General features: G+C 44.1%; 1 protein-coding gene across 2 annotated transcripts in view; it reads right to left on the reverse strand.

The window, feature by feature from the left end:
* Positions 1-25,843, reverse strand: part of LOC119650372 — a 165,026-nt gene that overhangs the window by 16,065 nt on the left and 123,118 nt on the right. For both annotated transcript variants that reach the window (XM_038053104.1, XM_038053103.1), the window contains 4 exons: positions 20,366-20,647; positions 19,728-19,866; positions 18,925-19,446; positions 7,836-8,039 (listed from right to left, as the gene is read on the reverse strand). In XM_038053104.1, the coding sequence (XP_037909032.1) occupies positions 7,836-8,039; positions 18,925-19,446; positions 19,728-19,866; positions 20,366-20,647 (1,147 nt within the window). The remainder of the gene's footprint in view (positions 1-7,835; positions 8,040-18,924; positions 19,447-19,727; positions 19,867-20,365; positions 20,648-25,843) is intronic.

The raw sequence follows: 25,843 nt of genomic DNA on the forward strand, positions 1-25,843 counted from the left end.
TTGGCTTTAGTTGAGTTAGGCTAACATTCGGCCATATTGGCCAGGGAAGAGACTACAGCTTAATCGCTTCGGGGGTCGATTCCTTCCTTAATCTACTACTGATCGGAATGTGGTCGATGTGGTTATGGTTATCGTAATTAAGGCACTCAGGTCATGAGAAAGCATCTTGCGGTAGTTGCCGGTAATATTCCAGCAAAGGATTAACATCTACCACTAATAGACTTTCCTGAATTTACTTTATTGTTTTTTTCAGATGGTTGCAGCGCCCTCTAGCGTGGCAGCAGAAAAACACCTTTCTTTGGAGATGGGTGTTTAAATTGCTCTGTATTTCAATAATGAACTATGCTATCGGGGTGAAAAAATTATTACACATGCTCAGGATATAAATATATGGTGAAAAATTCGTATCTGTATCTTTATCCAGTTCTTCACAAAATATTTCTAAAAAATGCGAAAAAAACGGCCTTCACACGAGATGACCCCCTTAATGAAAAATGATAGCCGGAGAAGGATGAAGGCGAGTCTCGGCGGTTATGAGCAGAATAAATTGTATCAACTGGTCCTCCAGGTTGTGGGTTGGGTAAGGTTGACAACCCTACAGGGAAAACCGAAGTTACGAAGCAACGGCAGGAGCCTCGGACAGGATGGATCTTACAACGACGAACCCGCAAACGACAACGGAATAACGATTTGCACGTTTTCTCACGGAATGTGCATTCTCTGTATAGACTGTATAGAGTAAACCATGTGTTCAGAGTAGGTTTCTTAGTCAACCAAAAACTGAAACTTCCTGTTATCGGCTTTGAAAATATAAGCGAATGGCTATGCACTCTCCGCTTACGAGGCAAATTTAGAAATATAAGCCTCATTAGCGTTCACGTCCCAGCAGAGGAGACTGCAGATGCAGAGAAGAATACCTTCGACAAGGCAGTTGAGCGGACCCTCGAAGCCTGTCCCAAGTATGATATCAAAATCATACTTGGAGATTTTAACAGTCAAGTAGGGACGAACGGAGGGCGACACGTCGGCTCCCATAGCTTATTTAGTTAGCAGTATCGCACGGAATGGTTTTTGGAAGTACCTGGTTTGCGCGGAGAATGGCCTCTCCAGATGGAACCACTTTCAACCAAATTGACCACGTGCTGATTGAACGCCGCCACCTCTCAGCCTTGATGAATGTAAAAACATATAGGGGGGTTAATATAGACTCGCAATACTGACCACATTGCCTCCTACATTGTACTGTAGTGTACCGTTACGGTTTTGAATGAAGTGCTCTAACACACCTCAAGGCCTTAATCCAATATGAATTGTTGCGCCAACAATTTCTATTAATATAGACTCGGATAAGTAACTCGTTGGCGTAGTTCTCCGAGCTCGAATTACAACACCACCTACAATCCCCTCTGATAATCAGATGAGACTGAATACTGAAGCCATCCACAACACAGCCCTTCCTAACACCTTTAAAGGGGAAGTGGATGCCGCAGTAACCGCAGATGTCCTGGAGATGAAGCATCAAAAATGATCTTCACTATCACTTGAAGAATGATACGGCCATAAACATGTGTTGTCCCAGCCGCAAGAGAAGTGGGAACGGTTGATTCGACGATGAATGTAAGCTAGCAACGAAATAGAAGAATGCTGCTTACTGGGCAATGCTACACCCTCTATCTTACTAGGCCGGATAGCCCCATACGCCCAGAACATCATTGGCCTATACCAAAGCGATTTCACTCCAGGTAAATCAGCATTAAATTAGATTGTCCCTCCGCGGCAAGCGATGGAAAAACTGTTGAAATATGGACATAAGTTACACCATCTTTTCATCGATGGCCGCCTATAACTGCATAGCCAGGGTAAAACTGTACACGGCCCTGAGGGAATTCGATATCCCGACGAAATTGATATGACTGACTAGGTCGATCCTGACCAATGTGCGAGGCCACATAAAAGCAGCAGAATCATTCTCGAGACCATTCAGTCTCAATAACGGTCTAAGACAAAGAGAAGCCCTATCATGCGTCCGCTTTAACCAGGCCCTCAAGAAAGTGGTTCACGATGCAGATATCAACGCAAAAGACACCATTCTGTTCAAGTCTATCCAACTACTGGCCTACGCTGACAATACTGACATTATGGGAAGAACAACCCGAGATGTACAGTCTACCTTCATCTTGATTGAGCAGACGACGCGAGATCTCGGGCAGCACATTAATGAAGGCAAAACGTAATACATGGTGAAACGTCGCCGCCAAAGAATAAAGAACGCGCAACATTGAATCGCACTAGTCAAATGAAAGCAATAAAGATATAAAAATGAAACTTTGAGACAGTTGATAATTTCGCCTATCTAGGGCCGAAAATCACAACCGATAACAGCTATGACGATAAAATCGGCGCATTGTTGTTGGCTGCCAACAGAGCTTATTTCAGCTTACAAAAGCTGTTTCACTCGAAACGTCTCACCATAGAGTCAAAGCTCTTACTGTACAAGACAATGATCTTGCCAGTCCTCATGTATTCCTCGGAAACTTGGGTTCTTAGCAAGAAAAATTGCGAACTCTTGGCCGCGTTCGAGAGAAGAATCTTGCGAAGAATTTTTGGCTACTTACATGAGGATGGACGATTCCGTAGCCTACATAACGACGAAATCTATGAGCGATACCACAACCGTCACGTTGAGGATAAAATCTGGCTCAACAACCTAATCCTTAAAGATGAGGATGATCCAGGCCGGAAAGTCTATAAGAGCAATATCTATAGTGGAGAAAGAAGACAAGGCGGGCTCTGCCTGAGATGGAGCGATGACGTAAGTCACGACGCCAGACAGCTGTTAAGGATATCGAACTGGTGGCACTCGGTGCAAAACCGGGGTGTCTGGAGTTCCTTACTAAGGCAGGCCTGAACCGATTACCGGTTGTTGCGCCGTTGATGATAATGATAATGAAGGTTGCGAGATTGGATAGGGTCGCGAACAAAACCCAAAAGTTACCTGCCAAAGTCGAGCCTACATACGTAAGCACGATTGAGTTGTTCATGGTGGAAGGAGTGTTTCCGGTCCCAGCGTCTAAAGCCTCTCGACGTATCTTCCTCATATCACCCTGTCTATCTTTTAGACACTACGGGGAAGATGTTGGAGAAGATGATATGCAATTGATCGGGGTGGTCTATCTTCTTTAGTACGAGGCAGAAGAAAGTGTTATGACAGCAAGGCTCATGTTAATCAGGTCTCAGAATTGGTTCATTGATTTTGCAGAGGACTTTAGGGTCTGGTAGATGTAAAGCACCTCAAGGACCTGGAAGTTTATGAAAGTGAAATTATTCATGTCATTAAAGCATGATTATGAATGGTTAAATTGGAGCTGGCGGTAGTAAAGTTAGTTCATCATTAGTAAGGATGATGTCTAATATTGGAGGGCCAAAATATAGTTTTCAACTGCTTTTCACAAGGGCGGTGAAATCGATCCTGCTGTACGAGGGTCTTGTCCGGTGAACTGGAGAAGGGTGTCTCGGCACACTGGCCAATCACGTTGAGGATATACAGTGCATATAGGACAATATCGGATGAGGTAGTTTGTTCCCTCGCTGGAATGTTTATCTTGGATCTTCTAGCAAATGAGGCGTGCTGGCTCTGCTAGAAAAGGAGGACGAATCCACCCAATGTGACTGCAGACTAACGAAATGCCACTAGGACGGCGCTGTACAGGAGATGGGAGCCACGGTGGAATGATTCTGAAAACAAGTCGGGAAACCGGAAGCTGGGCGCTTCAGGTATGAAAGGTTTTGTTTGCTTCTTCTGTGAGTATATTTGACTGCAGAACTATCCCATTTGTACGTAGCCCCTTAAGAATATGCATTTAGCATACAGATTTAGTACTTCGGGTTGTAAATTTACACGGTAACTTTGGGCTACTGTAACTTTGTTACTATTACTATGATTTTGATCAAACTTGGAGATAATATGCTTCATTATATTTTATACTACTACCAACTTTTATAACTCTGAGACAAACTTAAGGGGGGTTTTACTCAATTTTCCGAAAAATATGGTAATATACTATTATTAACTTAATTTGAACAGATATCGAAATGGAGAGTATTTTGAGGCCTGGGCACCGTATAGAGGCAGCTTCATGATTTTTTTCAGATTTTTCGGTTGGGTAGTTTCTGAGAATGGCTCCGTTAAAGAAATCATCACTTTCCACCCCTCCCACTCCCCGCCCTTTCAACAGATCCCAAACTAAGACCGGCTTCGAAAAGTACTAATCAAGACCTTTCATTTGATATCCCACATGACTATATTTGGTGAAAAAAAATTGTACACCCCCCTTTTACATGTATGGGCCCCCCCCCTAAATCTCTACGTAGGAGGATATTACTCACTGCATGTCTGGGGGTCCACAGATCCCAACTTCTCACCAAATTTCGTGTCAAGCGGTTTAGCCGTTTCTGAGAAAAATGCCTGTGACAGACAGACAGACAGACACAGAGCACCGACACATTCCAGCGACCTCTGAATGGGGCGGCAATTCCGCCAGTCACCAGAGACGAGCTGTTGGATATCTGCGGTAGACAATAAAGCGCCAGGCCTGGTCGGAGTACCGAATAAGGCCCTTAAGCTTGCCGTGAAATCCAGACCGGACATGTTCGCTGAGTTGTTCGAAGCGTGCATGTCCGAGGGGATATTTCCAGTGGCATGGAAGCGACAGAAGTCGGTACTTCTGCCTAAGCCAGGTAAACCTCCAGGTGAACCATCCTCATATCGACCCATCCTCATATCGACCCATATGTATCCTGGACACGGTGGGGAAAATGCTAGAGCGAGTAATCTATAATAAATTACTCCCGGTTGTTGAGAGCCAAGGGGGCCTTTCAGATCGGCAGTATGGGTTCCGTAAAGCCAGATCAACCATTGATGTCATCAAATTGGTTACTGGCTTGGCCGAAGATGCAATTCACGGAAAGGGTAGTACCAGCAAATATTGCGTGGTAGTAACCCTAGATGTGAAAAATGCATTCAATTCGGCCAATTGGAATCTAATACGGAAATCTTTAGCGAAGGTTGGTATTCCCGCCTATCTCGCTGCTATCGTCGATAGTTATTTAACTGAAAGGAGGCTCTGGTATGACACCGATGACGGACCCCAGGAGCACATTGTTTCCGCGGGTGTCCTACAGGGCTCCGTATTGGGCCCACTACTGTGGAGCATCATGTACAACGATGTACTTAATCTTCCCCTTCCGGGGGAAGCCACAGTGGTGGGTTACGCTGACGACATAGCGCTGGTTGTTGCCGCAAAGCATCTCGAAGATGCTGAGTTATACTCAAGCGAGGCAATCAGTGCTATCAAATGCTGGTTAGAGAGCTCTGGTCTGACGCTTGCGGAAGCGGTCCTCATCACTAAGGGCCGGAAGAGAAATTACGCCTGTATTAAAATCGGGAATCATATCATCACTTCCAAGCCGACCATCAAATACTTGGGGGTGGTGATAGACAGGAAGCTCAGCTATAAGAAACACGTACAGTATGTTTGTGGTAAATCATCCACTGCGAGTATGGCTCTTGCGAGGATGATGCCGAACGTGGAAGGGCCACGGCATACCTCTACGTTGCTTATAGCTAGGGTGCTGACCTCAATCATGCTCTATGCGACCCCAGTTTGGAGCGAGGCGTTGCGCATGCCACACTAGCAAACTGAATGCAGTCTACAGGAGGACAGCTCTGAGGGTATGCTCTGCCTTCAGGACTGTCTCAGATGATGCAGCATTCGTCATCTCTGAAATGATGCCGATTGATATCTTGGCAGAAAATATGGTGAATATATACCATGCGAAGCCAATCTCTCCCTTATTGCAGACGAAGAAAGCTGAAAGGGAGAGATCCATAAATAGATGACAAGAGCGGTGGGAACGCTCGGGAAAGTGTCGGTGGACTTACAGGCTCATTCCTGCCATCAAGGAGTGGTTGGAGAGACTACACGGTGAGATTAATTATAATTTCACCCAGTTTCAAACGGGACATGGAGGATATCTCCAATACCTGCACAGGTTTGAATTGGAGACCTCACCCGACTGTCCTAATTCTGATGGAGTCCCAGAGGACCCAGAGCATGTATTCTTCCATTGTCCGAGATTTAAGGAAGAAAGGAGGAATCTAGGAGAAGTGCTGGAACCAGCAAATCTGGTGCCGAAAATGCTAGCACATCAAGAGAATTGGGATGCGATCAACTCCATGATCGCATCGATTCAAGATAAATTGCGAAAGGCAGAGGAAAGCAGAAAAGCGCGGTCACGTGCGCCGCGTATAGAAGAAAGGTGACTAAGCTAGAGTGAGCTGATTCCGCCCCGTGATGTAATACCTTATGGTGGTTCCGCGGGGAAGGGAGGGAGTCGGGGGTGGTTTTAGTGGGTAAAAATACCACATGCTGGTGTGTCCAAACCAGTGTCTTTTTGAAGATTTCCACCTCCTCAACAAAAAAAAAAAGAAGACAGACAGACAGACAGACATTGAACCGATTTGAATAAGGTTTTGTTTTACAAACAAAACCTTAAAAGGGCCGCTGGAGTCATACACTGATCCCATGTGAAACTGAATCGAACGATTACATCGAGAACTTAATTACCACCTAACGCAGTTCTTTATGGGACACTGTGAATATAGGAAGTATTAACATCGCTTCGCATTGGATGAGAAATTTCCACCTCCATCGACAAAAAAAACGATTTACACAATACGGGTATCTTCCAGAGGACTCGAAAAATGTCTCATTTTTAAGATTTTCTCATTTTGCTAACTTGAAAAGCAAAATGGGTTGATTATTTCCTCTTATCTTATCGATAAGAGAACAGGAGACAATTCAACTTGAAGTTCCCTTCCGAAGTCCAGAATCTTGGTTTACCGCTATTGTAGAAACTCCTAATTAAGAAGAAAACGTGGTGATTTGCAGAATAGTAGTAGAAGCAACATTAAGAGACATTATTTGCGTCGTTATACGATATTGCTTGTAACATAAAACTTTTTCTACGTAGGAGAAGCCAGCTCCTTTGTTCAGGATGTAGCGGCTCCTCATGATGGCAGGCATAAGAGCCTGATTCCTATGTGGACTTTCCATGTTATTTTTTCAACGCTATCATCTAATCCGATTACACGAAATGGACCAATAAACTATTGTTGTAACAACTTTTGTCATCCTCCTTATCCTCCAAAGAAAATTGAAATGGATATAGACAGCAAATGAAAATTGGAAATGGATGTAGACGTTGAGACAAACTTTATGGTGGAAGTAATTGCAAGCTTTGTAGTTGTTGTATGGAAGCAGAACTATTGATTGACTATTTTGCGTTAGGGAAATAATGTGATACATTTCAGCTGCCATAATGGGATAGTTGGGATACGATGGGAGGAGAGTTGGATATTGTGGAATCTTCAAATTCATTGAAAATGAAATTTCTTGTTTGTTCGAGTTCCAATTTGGAAATGTTAAATAATTCAATTATTCACGTCGCAAAAAATATTCAACTCCAGAGATTCACTAGGCTTGCAACCATCCGTTTACTCGGGAAACAACCACGAATAATATTATAAATTTTTGTTAGTTTTCGCAGGACTCGTTCATGTTTGCAAAACGCAAACAAACTTGCAGGAGCGGATAGTCAATGGCATTGTAAAATGTTTCGTATACAACGAAATTATTGGCAGTTTTATCCCTGTAATCGGTTTTGTGTGCATCCAGCTCAGTGCACATCTGCTTCGAAAATATGCAAATTGGAATGCAGCCATTGAATTTGGAACTGCATTGGTTACCAGTTTGTGCGTTCGATTAAAGCCTTACCTGAATTCACGTTCCACCGACGGCGTGGATGATTGACCGGAATTTAATCTTCTGGGTGTTCGAGGACTCTGACGACTCTTTTCAGGACTATGCAATTCGACCTGCACACTACGGGAATCTATGCTGGGAGTGCGGCTCGCTGATGATGTTCTGCGGTACACGCAGCGAGATGCGAAGGATATGTCAGATGCCGTGGAGCTTCGCCTGGAAATATAACGAAATAGGATCATATATGTAGGTAATCCTTGTGGCAGCAACAGGGTTGTAGAAAGCGTTTGGGAAAGGATAATTGAATATAAGGCTTTACATGGTATCTCTATGGAACTTCATGATGGAACGACGAAGCACTAAATTAGCAACCGAATGAGGTGTTCAGATGTTCTCATCAGCCTTTTCACATGTAACCTATCAACTATGGCAAATATTCTGACTTAGGTAATATTGCTAACCAGTGGATGTGGTTTGGTTCAAAGCGTACTACCTGTCACAATGAGGAAACATGTTAAATTATTTCCATCTAGTTTTGTGACATAATTAGCATAGAGGAACTAATTTGGAGCGACAAGGAACTTAAACCTAATGTTGGACTTGATAAAGGATAATGCTTAGACTTTAGGGCTATGAAATACTTGTACCACATTGTGAAAAACTTGGAGTGAATTTTCTATCGTATTACAGTCAAGGCAATACTTCTTTCCTCTGGATGTAACATTTTTGAGGTATGAAATATCATGCGCTATCTCATTAGCTGCTAATTCCAGCTACTATCTATCCAAAGTACAAAATGAATGGTTTATATAACGAAATTGCCTTTTCTCATCAAAGAACACCAGTGATAATTGCTTAGCTAAAATTTATTATTTTTAGTCACAAATGTTTGTGCACATTTAAGGCAGCTCAACCAAAACTATGTGAATACTTTTGACGTGCCCTGGTTCACCCGATGTTCTCCCAAATAAAGTGTGCTTTTTTAATGATCTAATCAATGGCATGTGCAGTCAGGTGCCTTACAAAGCAGGATGGATCTCACCACTCCAATCATGACCAACCGTTCATAATGTTTTCGTCGCCAAGTGTCACCAATTATCCTTGGAAACATTAAATTAGCCCTATTTAGGCGACAGCGACAGCCTTCGCCCAAACCGCCTGTGTAATAGCACCTAATAGTAATAATAGCCACAAGCGGGTTCCAAGTCCAAGTATGAAGGGAGGAGGGATGGATAGCTTCAGTCTGATTGACTGTAGGTCAAGACAGTAACTCAGGGGCTAGGTAAGAAACGTATAGGAACTTTGTAGTCTTGTAAATAACTAACGGAGGAAGACATCACTACACTTGTCGGTTAGGTATAAAATGCGCTACCATAGACAAGGAGAAGAAGAAATTTATGGTCCGGTTCACATAACCGGAGGAAACCGTTTGACTTGATGATTGGATTAATTGTGGAGCGGTTTGACGTCTAGGCGCCACGGTGACCAGAAGCATAGTTCCGACCTCTGAAGCTACTTTGCCAAAATCTGTGGACTTCGGAAATGCACCTCTTCATCATCCGTTCTTGCCATGACATAAGAATGGCGGTGATCAAAGATTCGATAAGTGCTTTCCGCAATATGCATACGTGACCAGTACCGCTTTATTACTCGCAGTGACATAACCACGGCCATTATCAAGAAGCCTACGAGACTTGAAGTCATCGCAGGAACTAGTGGCCAGGCGTAGATGGAGACAGAGTCTGCGGCATCAACAACCCCACTTCGCATTGGGGGAAACAATTTCAGTACTTGCCGAAGCACTCTTCTTCGCCGTTCCATCCGCCGTCGAATTCTCGGAAGTGTATCCTTTGCATAGACCAGGTATTCCCAGGTTTTATGCATTTCCAGCAACGCGGACAATTCTACCCGTCAAATCGATATGAGATTGCATCTCGATTTTGTTTTAATATGTCGCTCCTGCAACTACAGTCCCTTTTATATTGTAAAGCTGTTGCGGCTGTCAAACTGCATGTCGGAAGATTCGCTTCGTGTTATTGGTTCGACTGACCAAAGAGATTCAACATGGAAAACTTATCTGGAACGTCGACGGGACTCATGGCAAGACATTACTAGGCTGATTCGAATCAATTGCAAACGGGTGAAGAGTAAAATATAGGGGGTTTAGACATCCGCAGTTGAAATTATGGACACACTAAAGCAGAAACTTTCTGTCGAATGAAGTCAGTTGCGACGGTATGGTGAAGGTCACTCCAAATGTGCTCAGAATGCAAAGTACACGACGAACCAGCGGTTTTTTTTCAGACCTCTCAACGAACTCCAACAGAGCGTTCAGACAGTGGAATTTTTGGCGAATAAAGGAGTGGGCTTTGGGGGTTACTCGCCCACCATGCTAAGCACGCCGAGTTCATTTCCATAGAAGATACTCGTCATGCCACTAGGTCAGACATGAATTGGGAGGAAGTTTCCTAAGATGAGGTAAACGGCTCGAAGAACTGGAACGGCTCTTGGGTGTAGAATTGTTGGCATAGAAATGTTACCAGTATAACCGTTTGGTTGATATATAGAATAAATCACGACATTAGAAATGTCGGTCTGAATAATTTTCACCCTTCCCCACTATGGGGATTACCTACTTTACTCCTAAAAAGGACGAGGTGTAGGACCCCGCAGACCGATTACCTGCCTACGAACCATCTACAAATTCACTCCTCGAGACAAACAAAATTCTGCCCGAGGAACAGAAGGGCGGCCGAGTTGGGTCAAAGGGTTGCCAAGAGAAACTCATTATCGACTTGATAGCTGCAGAACAGGCAACTAGAGGCCAAAGAAATCTCTATATCGATTACACCAAGGCTCTTGACAGCGTCCCGCACAACTGGCTAATTACTATTCTACGTCTGTGCTGCAACAATCCAAATCTATAAAAATGTTTGGTCCCAGTCATCAGAAGGGTGACGTACCCCTTTGCCAGTTCCTTCCGACCAACACCTCAAAGTCCATCCGTATATGGGGAGCAATTTTCCAGAAGAATTAATTAAGTCCTATTTGGTTTTATATGGCATTGCACTCATTTTCATGGATACTGATGCTAGAAGGCATGGTTTTGGAATCAAATATGGTCTTAGTGCTAAGTGCCAGATGAGCCATTTGATGTACTTAAATGACATCACATTAGGTCCTTATGGCCAACTTAGGATTCCTTTGTGATTAGTAGCCACGTTTAGCCGTGATATTCGGATGGAATTTAGTTTAGAGAAGTGTCAAATCCAAGACATCCTCGGACAAGATCAAGAGCCACATGCAGCTCATAGCGTTCTTGACCTCAACATCCAAGCTATGACTAATGAAATACTTGGGAATTCTGCAAGGAATGCCATGCTCGAGTTGTTAGTTGAAGAATGCTCTGCTGTCCGAAATCCTGCGACATGTGGGGTATGCATTCGAAATATTGGGGTGGATGGAGACTGATCTAGAAAACGTCCAGCGGCGGATATGGAATAATGCTCAGATTCCGAATCATCATCATCATCAACGGCGAAACAACTGGAATCCGATCTAGGCCTGCTTTAATAAGGAACTCCAGACACCCTGGTTTTGTGCCGAGATCCACCAATTCGATATTCCTATAAGGTGTCTGGCGTGCTGACTTACGCCATCACTCCATTTCAGCCAGGGTCTGCTTCGTCTTCTTTTTCTACCATAGATATTCTCCTTATAGACTTTCCGGGCTTGATCATTTCCCTTCATACGGATGAAGTGACCAGCCCACCGCAACCTTTTGAGCCGGATTTTATCCACACTCAGACAGTCGTGGTATCGCTAATAGATTTCGTCGTTATGTAGGCAACGGAATCGTCCATCATCATGTAGGGGGCCAAAAGTTTTTCGGAGGATTCTTCTCTCGAAAGCGGCCAGGATCTCGCAATTTTTGTCGCTAGGAACCCAGGTTCCTGAGGAATACATGAGGGCTGGAGAAATCGTTGTCTTATAAAATAAGAACTTTGAACCTGTGGTGAGATTTTCGAGCGGAACAGTTTTTGTAACCAAAAATAGGCTCTGTTGATAGGAGAAAACATCTCTCAAAGTCTCAAAATTGCATTCTCCTATCTTTATTGTTCTAATTTGACCAGTGCGATTTTATGTTGTCGCCCTTTTGTTCTTTGGTGCTGACTGCCACCGTGTATTTCGTCAAGTATTATTTAATATCAACCCAAGTTTTCCCGCAGCCTGCTCGATCTGGATGAAGGTATACTGTGCATCTCGGTTGTTCTTCCCATGTCGATATCGTCAGCATAGACCAGTAGTTAGGTGGAATTGAAGAGGATGGTGCCTCTTCCATTGACACCTGCATCGCGAATCACTTTCTCCATAGCCAGGAATCCTCATATTTGCTCCTGCAGATTAAAATGATATCGTCCGCGTAACCCTGGACTTATATGCCAATATTTTTGTTAGCTCGTCCGGGAATTCGTCCACTATCATACTCCACATAATCGGTGATAGTACCTCGCCCTATGGACAACCTGGAGTAATATTAATGACAACAGAATTTCTGTCGGTAGGTACTTCTATTTGCCGACTCTCTTACATTTTACCCATCCAGAAAACCAGGGTGTTTGTCACTCCCATGCGGATCAGGCATCTTGTATTTCTGTGTGCCATGTGTTATCGAATGCTTCTTCGATATCCAAAAACGGACACAGTACTATCAAGGATATTATTCTGAAAGACGACCAATAATCCTTTGCTACCTGCGCCAATATTGACACAGGAGAACTTTGAGCTGTTTTCAATTCTTACCGTACCGCCTGAATGCGGAATATTTCGAAATAAAAAAGATGCGTAGACAAAAGTCCTGTCTGTGCTCTTTAAATGGAATTGGAAGGTTAGGTGGAAGGTTGGTGATCGGTGCGGGGTTGTTGCTGAAAAATTCAGTGTGTTGGGTAGTGCTATAGTGTCTGAAAATTTCGTAAAAACTGTCAAAACTATAATTTTACTATTTGTACTTACTTTTTGCGCCTTCTTTATGCACAAAAAAAGAGAGAGGATGTACGATTTCTTAATGTTATTATTAAAGATCAAATTTCCGGGGGCGGAAAATGATCATTCCTTTTCTTCAGCCTTTAGCCTTCAGCCCGTTCACAAGCGGAGTCGGCTCGTCGTGATCGGTTTCGCCATTTGGCTCTATCGAATGCCTAATCTGGGTGCAATCTCGAGGCTTTTAAATCCCGATCTAGCGTATCAAGCCACCGTTATTTCGGCCTGCCTTGTGGTTGTTTATCATCGATTTCGATGTTCAGACCAATCTTGGTAAGTGAATTCTCATTAGCACAAATTGTGATACCATCAAAGGCGCCTATCTCGTAATTTTTCCAGGATCGATGCAACCCCATAACGATTGCGGATATCCTCATTTCGGATGTGATCAGAAGTATCACGCCACTAGTCCAACGCAACATCTTCGTCTCCATTAACGCAAGACGCCGTTCATTGTCTTCTATCTTCGGTCAACACTCAGAATCATATTGATGCGACGGATAAGCGGGTGGATGACTGCTCACGGTTTCAACCTTGCGCTGCGAAAAAACCGGAGTAGTCATCCTGACCAGAAGGAGAATCTCGACCCTGCGTTCCATATCGATCGGCAGTTGACTATAGAGTCAAAACCAGCGGTTAGATACCTTGGTTTAATGCTCGACTTGAAGATGAGTTTCTTCGAGAAAATCAAAGCAGCAGCGGACAGGGCTGCAGATGGAGTCGCGGTCTTGAGTCGGCTAATGACGAATGTCAGCGGCCCTATATCAATTAGGAAACGTCTCCTTATGGGAGCAACGCAGCCGGTTCTTCTCTATGGTGCGGAGGTATGGGCTGATGCCCTTGACAAGGAGGTGCATCGTAAACGCATCATTCAAGTGCAGAGGCGAGGAGCTTTGCGAGTGGCGTCTGCTTATCGCACCGTCTCCGAACCGGCTGTGATAGTGATCGCGGAAGTGATCCCCGTTCCCCTCCTTGCCAAGGAGCGCAAAGCTATCTACCGCCGTAAGGGCGAAAAAATAAGAAAGGTGGTTGCCCGTCTAGAACGTCAACGCACCCTTACCGAGTGGCAACTTTCTTGACAAAATGTGCCAAGGGGCAGATGGACTGCCCGGCTCATCGGCAAATTAGATCCGTGGTTGTACAAAACGCACGGTGAGATTGATTACCCAACAAAAGGTTTTCAGTCTTACCTGCACAGGATTGGGAAGGCGCGATCTCCTGATTGTGTGTTCTGTAATGGAGTTGCGGACGGCGCTGAACACACCTTTTTCTCTTGCGAGAGGTGGGACGGCTTTCGTCAGCAGCTTTATGCAGACACAAGGGAGCCAGACAACATTGTCAGAGAGATGCAGAAGGGCGCTGGGAGCTGGAATCGTATTGCGCATTATGTTCGGGCTTTTCTTATTGCGAAGAAGATTAAACTCGAACGGCGGAGGGACGGACGCTAAGGGGTTCCCTAAACTAACAACAACTCCCTTCCCCTCCCGTTGGTGAAAGGAATTCCCTAACTTGAAGGCTCCCAAAGCCAGGAGAGCGGGATGGCTAACCTGAAGTAATGGGTCAAACTTCTCCAGGCTAGTTTTCTGATTACAGGGAGGTTTTTAGTTGGCAGTCCGCCAGCGTGCTGTTGCGGGAGTCCAACACTCTGTGCGTAAACGCATTCCCCTACCCTACTCCAAATAAAAAAACCCTCAGAATCATAGATAGCGACAGGATGGACGACACTGCGGTACATTTTAGATTTAGATTCGTTGATCCGTCGATCACAAAGAACACCAACATAGCAATTGTGGAATATCACTTCATCCAGGTTGCGTTAACGCGTGAAGCAATTTTTTAACGTAGTTCTCCATTGGTTGACAGCTTTGACTCGAGGTATTTAAATCGCTCAGTTCTGGGCAGATCACTGCCGCTGACAGTGATTGTGCCTGTTTCATTGGGATCGATGCTCAAAAATTTAACTTTGTTTAGATTCAATCTGAGACCGTGTTGTATGAGGCGATCATTCCATTTTAGACAAGTTGCTCGAGATCATTTTTGCTATCAGATGCTACGAAAACATCATCTGCATAAAGCAGTCTATAGTGCGCTGGACGGTGTCCATATCAAGAACAAAGAGGAGTGGTGAGAGGGCGCTTCTTTGATGAACACCACGAAACTGTTTTGATAGACCCGCCATACTTCGAACTTTACCTTTCGGATTGTGGTAAATCAATTGAACCCAGCGCACGAGTTCTTCCGGTCCTAAGTGTTGTCGTAAAGAATACCAGATGAGTTCGTGTGGCGCACGGTCAAACGCTTTCTCTAGATCCAGAAATGCACTGTAAAGAGGGCGACGCTTTTCACGGTGTTTCTCCATGTATTATGTGTATTACGGCAGTAGTTCCGCAGTTTTTGAAAAATCCGGTTTGATTCACGGTTATTTCAACTATTTCGCGAATACGGTTGTCAAGAATGCGTTCAAAAATCTCCATGGTATGGGAAACTAAGCAGATCGGACGGTAGTTTAAACATCCAGCTGGACTACCTTTCTTTTTCCAGTGGTACTTTCTTGCAAGTCAGATGGTGTTCTTTCTTCCTGAATAACCCGATTAAAGAATTCACTGAGCCACAGTGTTGGGTCCCAGCTCTTCGCTTTCCAGAGCTCAGATGCGATGTCGTCAGCTCCTGTGGTTTTTCCCGATTTCATTTGTTTTATTGACTCCTCGACTTCAGTTGCGCTGACAGTTAGGTCCTTGAGGGTTTAAAGTGAGCATCTGTCTTGACGACTTAATCCGACGGTCTTCTTAAGACACTGATTGATTTTGTGACCACAATCAGAGCCCCGCTGAGACAAGCAACAACGGTACCAGTTTATACCAAATACATGGCTTAGCATTCATACTGGTGGATGCAAGACCTACCTAAATCTCTACCGAACTAAGGAGTACGGCACCCGTGTTGAAACGCAACACCACCCTGAGGCCCGAAAGTCTCTTCTCGCTTGAGCATAACCACAACCCCCATGAAACTTCCACTAGGGGGCCAACCGCAAACAACCGAGCTGTACTCAAATACAACGGAAGTTCACCCGAAGTATGAGAGTCCAGGGTCTTTCCCGGTTCCCATGGTACCAGTATACCCCTGGTAAGGTTTCGTGACCAATTTGCCACTTCAGACGAGTCCCCGTGCAGATTCGGGTCTGATCGTAGTGATTAAGCCACAACCGGCAAGCCAAAGTGAGTACAGCGTTTCCCGGTGCCACCACTATGGAGGTTCTCCTCGGGCACTTGGTTCTGGTTTGGCCGACAGGGTTGCCGCCCCGTCTTTCTCACCGCCACCTCTGAGCACCAGTTGCGCGTTAAGTCCTTGGGGTTTTAACGTAGGTAGCTGTCGTGGAGACTTAATCCTACGGTCTTCCTAAGATATGAATTGATTTTGGGACCACAATCAGAGCCCCGCTGTGACAAGCACCAACGGTACCAGTCTATGGTGGATGCAAGAATTACCTAAATCTCTACCGAACTAGGGAGTACGGCACCCGTCATGATATGCAACACCACGTCGAGGCCCGAAGGTCTCTTCTCGCTCGAGCACAACCACAGCCCCCATGAAACTCCCACTAGGGGGCCAACCGCAAATAACCGAGCTGTCCTCATATACAACAGGAGTTCACCCGAAGTATGTGAGTCCAGAGGCTTTCCCGGTTCCCATGGTACCAGTATACCCCTGGTAAGGTTTCGTGACCAATTTGCCACTTCAGATGAGTCCCCGTGCAGACTCGGGTCTGATCGCCCTAATTAGGCCTTTGGAGCATTCGTCTACTGAATCACGGCCGGCAAACCGAAGTGATTACAGCGTTTCCCGGTGCCACCACTATGGAGGTTCTCCTCGGCCACTTGGTTTTGGTTTGGCCGATAAGGTTGTGCTGGCAGGTGGAACTGGTCCAAATCTCGGCAATGATTGTGGAAGTGGAGGATGAACGAATTCTCCAGTTGAAATCTGCTCGAAGTATTCTCGCCATCTAACCGTCGCGGCTCGATGGTTGGTAAGCAAAGTACCGTTCTTGTCATTAACGTAACAGAAGTGTTCGATATCCTGTGTACGCTCGTTACGGCTTTTGGCAATCGATAAAGGTCTCTCTCGTCATCGCGAGTGCCCAGTTTATTGTAAAGATTTTTGTAATGGTCCGTCCGGGTGACAGCGGCTGCTTTTTTTGCTTCCCGGTTGGCATTCTTATAAATTTGCCAATTAGCAAGCGTTTTATCGTCGAAAAATTTGTGGTAGAGGCGTTTCTTTTGACGGACCTTCATTTCGACATCATCATTCCAAAGCCGAGTATCTCGGTTGATGTACCGCTTACCCGGCTTGGTGACCCCGTGTGGATCGTGTCTTTCATTTGGTTCCACGATTCTTCAACATTCGTAATGGTCGGTAATCGTGTTAGTGAGATCGTTGCTTCTTTCTTCTCACCAAATCGCCACCATTTGTTTTATCGGTGGCTTAATTCGCAGGACCGCAATCAATGGCCGATATTGAGGTGCGATGGTCTCATAGGGAACGGCTTTGCAATCAGTGACAGTTGTAAAATATCGGCGTCTTATGAGAATATAGTCAATGTGTGTTTTACTGTTCCCACTATAAAATGTAGGAAGATGGGACAATCGTTTGATGAGCCAAGTACAAGGTCATGGTTGTCAGGGGTCGCTCACCACCCTCATTTCGTGCTCCGAACCCCTTTCCCCCATGGCACCTGTTACTGTCTACCTTTTCTCCTACATGACTATTAAGGTCGCCGGCAATCACGTGACAAGTCTTTTTATCGAGAAGTTGCCAGAAGGCATCTTTCTCGGCATCAGGTCGACCTGTCTGTGGTGTGTACGCGGTGAAGAAGTGAATAGTGCGATCAGCTGATATAATGGTGAACTCAACATCAGCCGATCATCAAATCGTTCGACTTCTTTAATGGCATCACGGACACCCTCTGAGATGGCAATGCCAACACCATATTGAGTGTGTGGGTTACCAAAATAGAGAAGTTCATAGCCATTTTTACCGCGTTCGCGTTCAATGTCGCAGCTTTTGGCACCAGACCATCGGGTTTCTTGCAGAGCGCAGATATAAATGCGCCTTTTCGGAAGGGGTCTTGCAAGTTCCTCTGTCTTTCCAGTTAGGATACCAACATTTAGCGAGCAGACACGTATTTGTTTTGTTCGGACTAACTTGCTTACGTCCTGACGCCGTCCATGCGTCAAGAACCCCTGCCGATTTCTCGACAGGACAGGGGCCCGTCCTGTCGCATCGACTGAGGTGGTCGCCCTAGCATTTCTCCGAAGCTTGTGACTCAATCTGATCATCTTGTTTCTAACGACATTGTATTCATTTTCTTGGTCGGCCTGTCGCGGGACCTGTCACCAAGATCAGGTAGGATTTAGCATAGTGGAATAACTCCAACTATACTCTATTTATCTCTTTCCCTGATCTCAGCATTTTATTTTTGTTTTACTGGGGATAGTACAGAGGATGTTGCCTCAAACTCTCCTTCTTTACCTGGGCTTGGGACCAGCGTACTATGTTAATACCATGGCGGAGTTGGGGCAGAAAATGTTCATTCCCATAATATATGCAAAAGGGAAACAAATGCGTGTTGTGTTAATATTTCTATGCACCTTCATTAACTTACTTTGAAAATGGTCTAATCTTGAAAATATGAAAGGTTGAAAATGTGGTAGTTCTGGATCCAAAGCTAGCGATATTGATTCCTAATAACAAGAAGGGAAGCTACCTGAGAAAGCTAAAGTTCCCATTATGCGGTGTTCTGAACATCGAATTGGCTATTCCACAAAATAAACATTCTGCTTCAGTATCCCTTCTATTCACTATGCTCGTTTCCTGCACAATATCTACCATATCTTGTCTATGCTATTCATTCCATTTATCCTGTTGAAAGGTGCCTAATAGCATTACATACTTCTATACATTCACAAACTTTGCAGCCTTTATACTGTTACAATACCTTAAGATGTTCAGAAGTTGTAAACAGAAAAAGGAGCTAAAAACAGAGTTATATTGAAAAACTTACCTCCTACCGTTGGTGTAAGCAGTCTTTGGACTATGGGGCTCTTCCTTCTCTATTGGTTTTTGTCGGGCAAGGACATGTTTCTTTGCCGTATCCGACCTGAAGGTTCTATCTCTAATCCGCGCCTCGTGACTATCTGGGATAATCATCGATGATTGTGAGTCGTGCGGTGTCACACTCGATCTAAAGTAAGGTCCTGTCTCGTCCACGGATAAGGCATGTCGATGGTATTGTAACATTCCAGGATGTAGAAGTGAGTTGGTCGATTCTCGTGATGCTCGGTTAATCAAACTACTGCTAATGCGATTCGTCTTGTGATTGGGAAGGTGACGACCTTGATGGCCGTGACGGTGGTGATGTTGCTGATGATGGTGATGGTGTGAGCCCTGACCTAATGCTAATTTCTTACGATATGATGGCGATAGTTGTGCTGAATTGACATTTAAACTTTGGCTCGATGTGAGATTGGGCACGGAACCACTTCGTGAGATTCGGCGTGATTTGGGTGATTGTCGTGGTGAATTACTGTGAAAAAGATTAATAAGGTGCTGGTGAAGTTTAGCGAATCATCTTGCGGCTGGTGCGTGAAAACATGCCAAGCAAACAATTGATTGAGGATGACTATATTTAATTTTGGTTGCAAAAAACTTGAAATTTTCAGTAGAATCTAGGATACTAGTATGAAGCAAGTTCATATTATATCAGTCAATGACATCTTTCGAAACTTTTAGATGCATTTTTCAAATATTATCCCATTTCAAAATAAAGCCAATAATCACGAAACCATAGCTGCAAAAAAATCTTACCCTAAAGTCTTTGAAAAATGTATAAGAGCCGCTGTCATCGCTTGTCTATCCATGGGTGTTAGGGGCTGCGGGGGATCTGCCGGGGATGTGCGAAAAACCCCTAAATGATAATCCCACCGTGTTGCTTGGTGCATCATTTCTGTGGAAGAGGAAAAGCAAAAAGTTTGAATTCTGCTTGTTACCATCCATCCTATCCATACAGAAGCCTGTGGCGCCGCAAAATTAGAGAAGCACCACTTTCAGCACTAAATCATTCACTTGAGCTTCTTTTCAATAGTGGCCTTAGTAGTTCTAGCCCTGCCAGTGGGGAGAAGTTGCATACAAGGACCATGTATGGTTGGATATCTACATACATATGAACATATATGGCAACTAGCGTAAATAGTTCAATGTTTTTGATTTCCTTGATTCTTTGTATCAAAGCTGCTGCCGGAGGCATGCATGGATGGAGAATTCTAGCAATGCTCCTGACGCTTCTCTCCGTTCATTTCCTTCTCAAAGTTGATGAAGGTATTTGCTCTTCAATATATACGCTTGAAATGATAGTTGCCATTCAATGATTGAACCAAACTTTTTGATTAACTTCAATAGTTTTTTAGTTGAGGACAGAATTTGTTATTGCATTCGATCGTACTTACCATTAGCCCGCCTCGCTGATGTTGCACTGCTTGTATTGCTTCTAACATTATTTCTACTGTTTCCTGTTACTTTCAAACGTGCTGGAACTACTTTGGCCGCAGAATCGCGGGCTTCGAAGGTCATAACACACGCAGCTACAACGATAAATCCTCCGAAGCCCATTACAATCGGGCCGACATAAGATAAATTGTTAAGGTGGAAACCCCTTGATTCGTTCTTAACTCTTATTGTGGCATTCCCCCGGATTTCATGTCCAACCGATAGCTGGTCAGCATAGTATCCTGTAAGAAAGCATTCCAGAGTTTATATTGTGTAGTTGCGGACGTCTATATACTGAATGATGCTAGGGTTTATTTTAAAGGGGTGAATAATGTCCTTTTGGAATACCGTGTAAAGAGTCAGGAAAGATGAATGGGTTATTTGAACCCTTGGTAAAGTTTTCTTTTGACAGATCTTTTGGAGTCCATAACAAAAAAGAAATGGCTAATAAACTGTAATGGCAGGTACCTGGAGCATTGTGATTTATTACTGACAAATGGAAGGGATCTGCTGTCATATGCACGTAAACGACAACAGCGCAATATGGTCTTGTAGGTTACCTTTATCATTCATTCATACATTCAGCACTCCGCGCAGATTTCACAAGAATAGGTTCCAAGTTCAACAAAAAGTCATCCTTTAGGGTGAGATCATATCTTTTATTAAGTATATCATTCCATGGCGAACAGGCGCGAAACAATTGACGGGGCAAAAAGTTCTCATGCGATTGTGGTAGGTTTATAGTCGTCCAATAGAGTGTACTCACTTTTAACAGTAGTCCATAATAATAATAATGACTGTTAACGTGACAATCCAATTGAATCAGGGCCTTGAAGTATGTTAGAGCGCTTCCTTCAAGACCGCTCGCCTGTGGTTACTGCTCTGATTTGACTCAGTCACTCATTCACAGCCAAAAAATGAAGCCTGCTGTTATCGGCTCTGTAAACATAAGCGAAAGGCTATGCACTCTGCGCCTGCAAATTTAGAAATATAAGCCTCATTAACGTTCACGCCCATACAGAGGAGACTGCAGAGTCGGAGAAGTATATCTTCTACGAGACAATAGAACGAACCAACGAAGCCTGACCCAGCTTAGATATCAAAATCATACCTGGAGATTTTAACAGTCTCGTACTGGCGGAGCCAGTACTCAGGCGATACGTTGGCTCCGATAGCTTACATTAGGATAACAATGACAACGAACTGTGGACTATTCAATTAGCAGGGATGGATGAAATGGTTGTTGGATGTGCCTGGTATGCGAGGAAAGCAGTCCAAAAACAAACAAACAAATGTGGGCCTCTCCAGAGAGGAACATTTTCAACTAAACTGGCGACGTGTTGATTGGACGGCGCCACCTCTCAACATTGATCACTATATCGTTGACATGGTGATTTAACCTCTATTAACAATACCGCCTTGTATCCTCTCTGACAATCAGGTGAGGGTAAACACTGAAGCCATTGAAATTTCAATAATGATTCTCCCTTTTTCTGCCCGCTGGAAAACACCTCAGATTCTCAGTATTAATGGATAAGTGGTTTTGGAAGGGCGAATTGATGGGTAATATGTGTGCTTGCGAATTTACCAAAGTGTTCTATCCTCCTTTCCATCTACCTATATTTGTCAATGAGGAGTCTGCTGCTGAGTTCTTTGACTGTTCCACCGAAAGATGATTAGTAATTTCTGGCGAATTGTTCAAGATGTCTGTCTTTTGACCAGAAAGGTAGTTGGTCCACTGCTGCCCGATAGTCGGATGTTGAAAGCGGACGGGGTTGAACCTCGTGCTTCAAAGCTCTCCACCCTTGCGAGAAGATTCGGATGTAATATGCAAGGTAAAGCAAGTGATCATCAAGGGATAATCTCGCTCGAGGCCGGTGTCAGCCCCTCTCTTGTCCGAACATCCAGATAACTTTTAAATTTATTGCTGACCGCGAACCTAAATGGCTTTATGGCAGGCTCGGCGCCCGGAGAATATACCACTAATGGTGAGGCTGTGGAAGATGCAAAGAGTCCCGAACTTCTGGCTATTCTCCATTCCCCAAGTCATTGTTTTATTATTCCATAACTCAACAAGAGAAAATGTTTAGCAAGCCTCTTCTGGGACATATTGAGCTGCTCACAGTTAGCTTCCATCTCCTCCATATGACGTGTCTCCGGTAGGGCGTGCCATTATACTATTGAAATGTTCCTTCTCCAGAAATTCCACCACCTTACTGACTTAACTACAGAATGTCAAACTTGTACCCTTAGAATTGTTGCTGAAGTTGGCGTAGATGAGCATTAAACACAACCCTCTGTAACACCTACATGGGGGAAATGAAAGCAGCAATAACCGCAGAAAACAGCTCCTGGAGATGAAGCCTCGACAAATGATCTTCCGCAACACCTGAAGAAATTTATCATTAATATGGCGACAGGCATATTTGACCATTATCGCAGAAAAAGTCGGAACTTGGACGTTTAGGAGACCCAAAAAGTCTGTGAACTCGGAAAGTACAGGGAGCAACCGCATCAGCCGCGAAAGTTTTCCGACCGTATGGACATATGGGTTCAGCATTTTGATGAACTGTTCAACAACCAGAATATCGGCTAGTTGGAGGTCCCGCCAACCATGGAAGAGAAAATCTGTGCAATCCATGGGCTAAAAAAAATAAGACGTCTGGAGCTGATGGTTAAGTAGGAAGGCGACCAATTACACATCCTGGATACAGACGAAATTGATAAGACTGACTAAGCTAACCCTGACCAATGAGCGAGGCCAGGTAAAAGTAGAATAATCACTCCCGGGACCATTCAATATCAACAACGGTCCAAGACAAGGGGATGCCTTATTATGGTTCCTTTTAAACCTGGGCCTGGAAAAAGTGATCCATGATGGTGAGGTAAATGCGAGAGATACCACCCTCTTTAAGCGGACGTAACCGTTGACATATACAGACAATATAAACATCAAAGAAAGAACAATCCGAGATGTGCCTTCATTCAGATCGAATAGGCGGTATTCGGCAGGAAATCTTGGGCTGGAGTACATGGTGACAACGTCACCACTGAAACCCGAACAACCAACAATATCAAATCGCACTGGTCAAACCTGAACAGTAAAGACAGGAGTCTAGTACTTTGAGTCCGTTGATAATTTCTACTATCGAAAATCACAACTGATAGCAGTTACGGGGATAAATTCTGCGGACGGTTGTTGGCAGCCAACAGAGCCTATTTAGCGCACAAAAACTGGATAGGGTTAAAGCTCTTATTGTACAAGACAATGATCTTGACAGTCGTTATGTTCTTAGCAAGAAAAGTTGGAAACTCTTGGTCGTCTTCGGGAAAAGAATCCCCCAAAGAATTTTTGGCCCCCTACAACAAGATGGACGATTGTGTAGCCTAGATAACCACAAAATCTGTGAGCGATATCATGACCGTCTAGCTGTGAACAAAATCCGACCCAATGGATCACGCTGGACGGGTCGCCTAATCTAATGGATAAGGATAAGGATTATCTAGTCGGGAAAGTCTAGAAGGGCAATATATATGGTGATAAAAAAAAGTCATGGCAGAACCTTCTGAGATGGCGTGATGACGACAGGGATATCGAATTGGTGGACTTTGACGCAAAGCTGGAATGCTGGCCTCCTTATTAAGCCATTTGTTCGGTTTTGTTTTTAATTGAGTGCAGCAGTGTTGATCTTTCAGTACGCATGCGCAATGTTAGATTTTCAGGATCCGGTGGGGACCCACGAATCGGTTAGAAGGTTACGTGAACTTTTGTATGATGACACATGAGGATTCGAAGTTCTTTAAGGACCCCCTCCCCCACATTCCCCAACCTAGCTAGCATAGAGGCAAGCAAGCACATGTCGACGGAACACTTCGATGGGGCTTCAATATTTGTGGGCGGACTTTCACGGTAATTTTCTCCATTATTTTAGTTTTTTGGGGTAGCTCTCCCCTCCTGGTCTCCGGATACTTAGAATGGCCGTTGATTATCGCCAAATCCATTTAGTCGTTACATACAAACCCATGAAGAAATTTTACAATAAAGGGTGTGAGAAAAAGAAAGATGTGTGAACAATCGGAGGAAGGTAAATATGATTTAAGGTTAACTGGAACTAAGCGCGTCTTGTCGCGGGGACACGTCGAGATTAATCTGACCCAATGCCTGTTCAGACTAAGTTTTTACAAGAAATGTCTGCAGCGATTCAATGTTTCTAGAGCGATTCCATTTGGATGATTCTCCATTTTGCCCTGAAGGTGTTTGCATAGCTGAGGATCCACAGAGGGGAGCAACCTGGACGACTTTTTGCAAATCAGCATAAGCCCTCAGATCACTGTCATGGAATTAGTGTTTAGTCGGAAGGAAATTTTCGCGCGGTGAACTTCTTAATCAAAAGAATTCAGGTGGACCTTGGGAAAGGGTAATCGTTTCGAGCGCAGTCTTCTTCGCGAACTACCGCGTTCCGGCAATTCCATGGGAGAAGAAGAAGGGGAGAATGGGGTGCTCGTAGTTGATAAGAATTCCACACATTGCTGAAACCTGGCGCAGCAGTGTTTCTCTAAAATTTCAAATTCCGGCGATACAAAAAAAGGGGGGTAGTTCATAAAGTACTTGTCGAAGCAACCCTTTTGCCTGCATTGTTATCATTGAACTCCATGGAACTGTTGGTGGCATTTGCTGCGTAAAAACCTTACCCCTAGTGTATCACTTTTGGGGGAATTATCTTTGGGAAAATAGCAACTTTCCGGTTGTATCAAGGCCAAAAAGAATGTACCCTCTAAAGCATCTTAAGCTAGCTCCGATCGGTAGTATTGTACCATTTAGTCCGGTTTTAGGCCTGATTTGGGTGGAATGGAGAGGCTCTCTCTCTCGGCACTATATCCTTTGAGTACGTTATAAGCTGCTAACACACTACGAGCACAGTTTGACGAAACACTATTCGAGGGAATACTTTGAATTATTTTGGTGGGAACTCTTGCGAGTGGAAATGATCATTCTGCAAATGTTTAAATCCTAAAAAGTGTAGAATACCTTCTGCTTCTTTCAAGTTTGGCACCTCCAGCCTGTTCTAGAGATGTTATAGAGATATCAAATAAAACTTTCCTAATTTTTAATACTCATTCACAGCCAAACTAATTATTCGAACAATAAAAGGTTGCTCGCCATTTTCTTTTTTCAAAACAAAGTCTAAAGAATAAGCTATTAACCGTAAGCCATACCCTCTTACTCCATACTTCTCTTGAATTCCATGTTTTCTTTTATGAACACTCAGTACAAATTGGAGTTATTACTCCAGGGCATTCACATTCACTCATCAGTTCAAATATCACGTCCTACCAAATAGCCTTCAATTACCCACTGTTTCGTGTGGGAAGGACGTTAATTTAATATGTCTAGAACATTAGTCGATGATTCTCACGGTCATAGCAAATGTACCTAC

This window comes from Hermetia illucens, chromosome 2 (assembly GCF_905115235.1).
Source record: "Hermetia illucens chromosome 2, iHerIll2.2.curated.20191125, whole genome shotgun sequence".
Taxonomy (NCBI): Eukaryota; Metazoa; Arthropoda; class Insecta; order Diptera; family Stratiomyidae; genus Hermetia; species Hermetia illucens.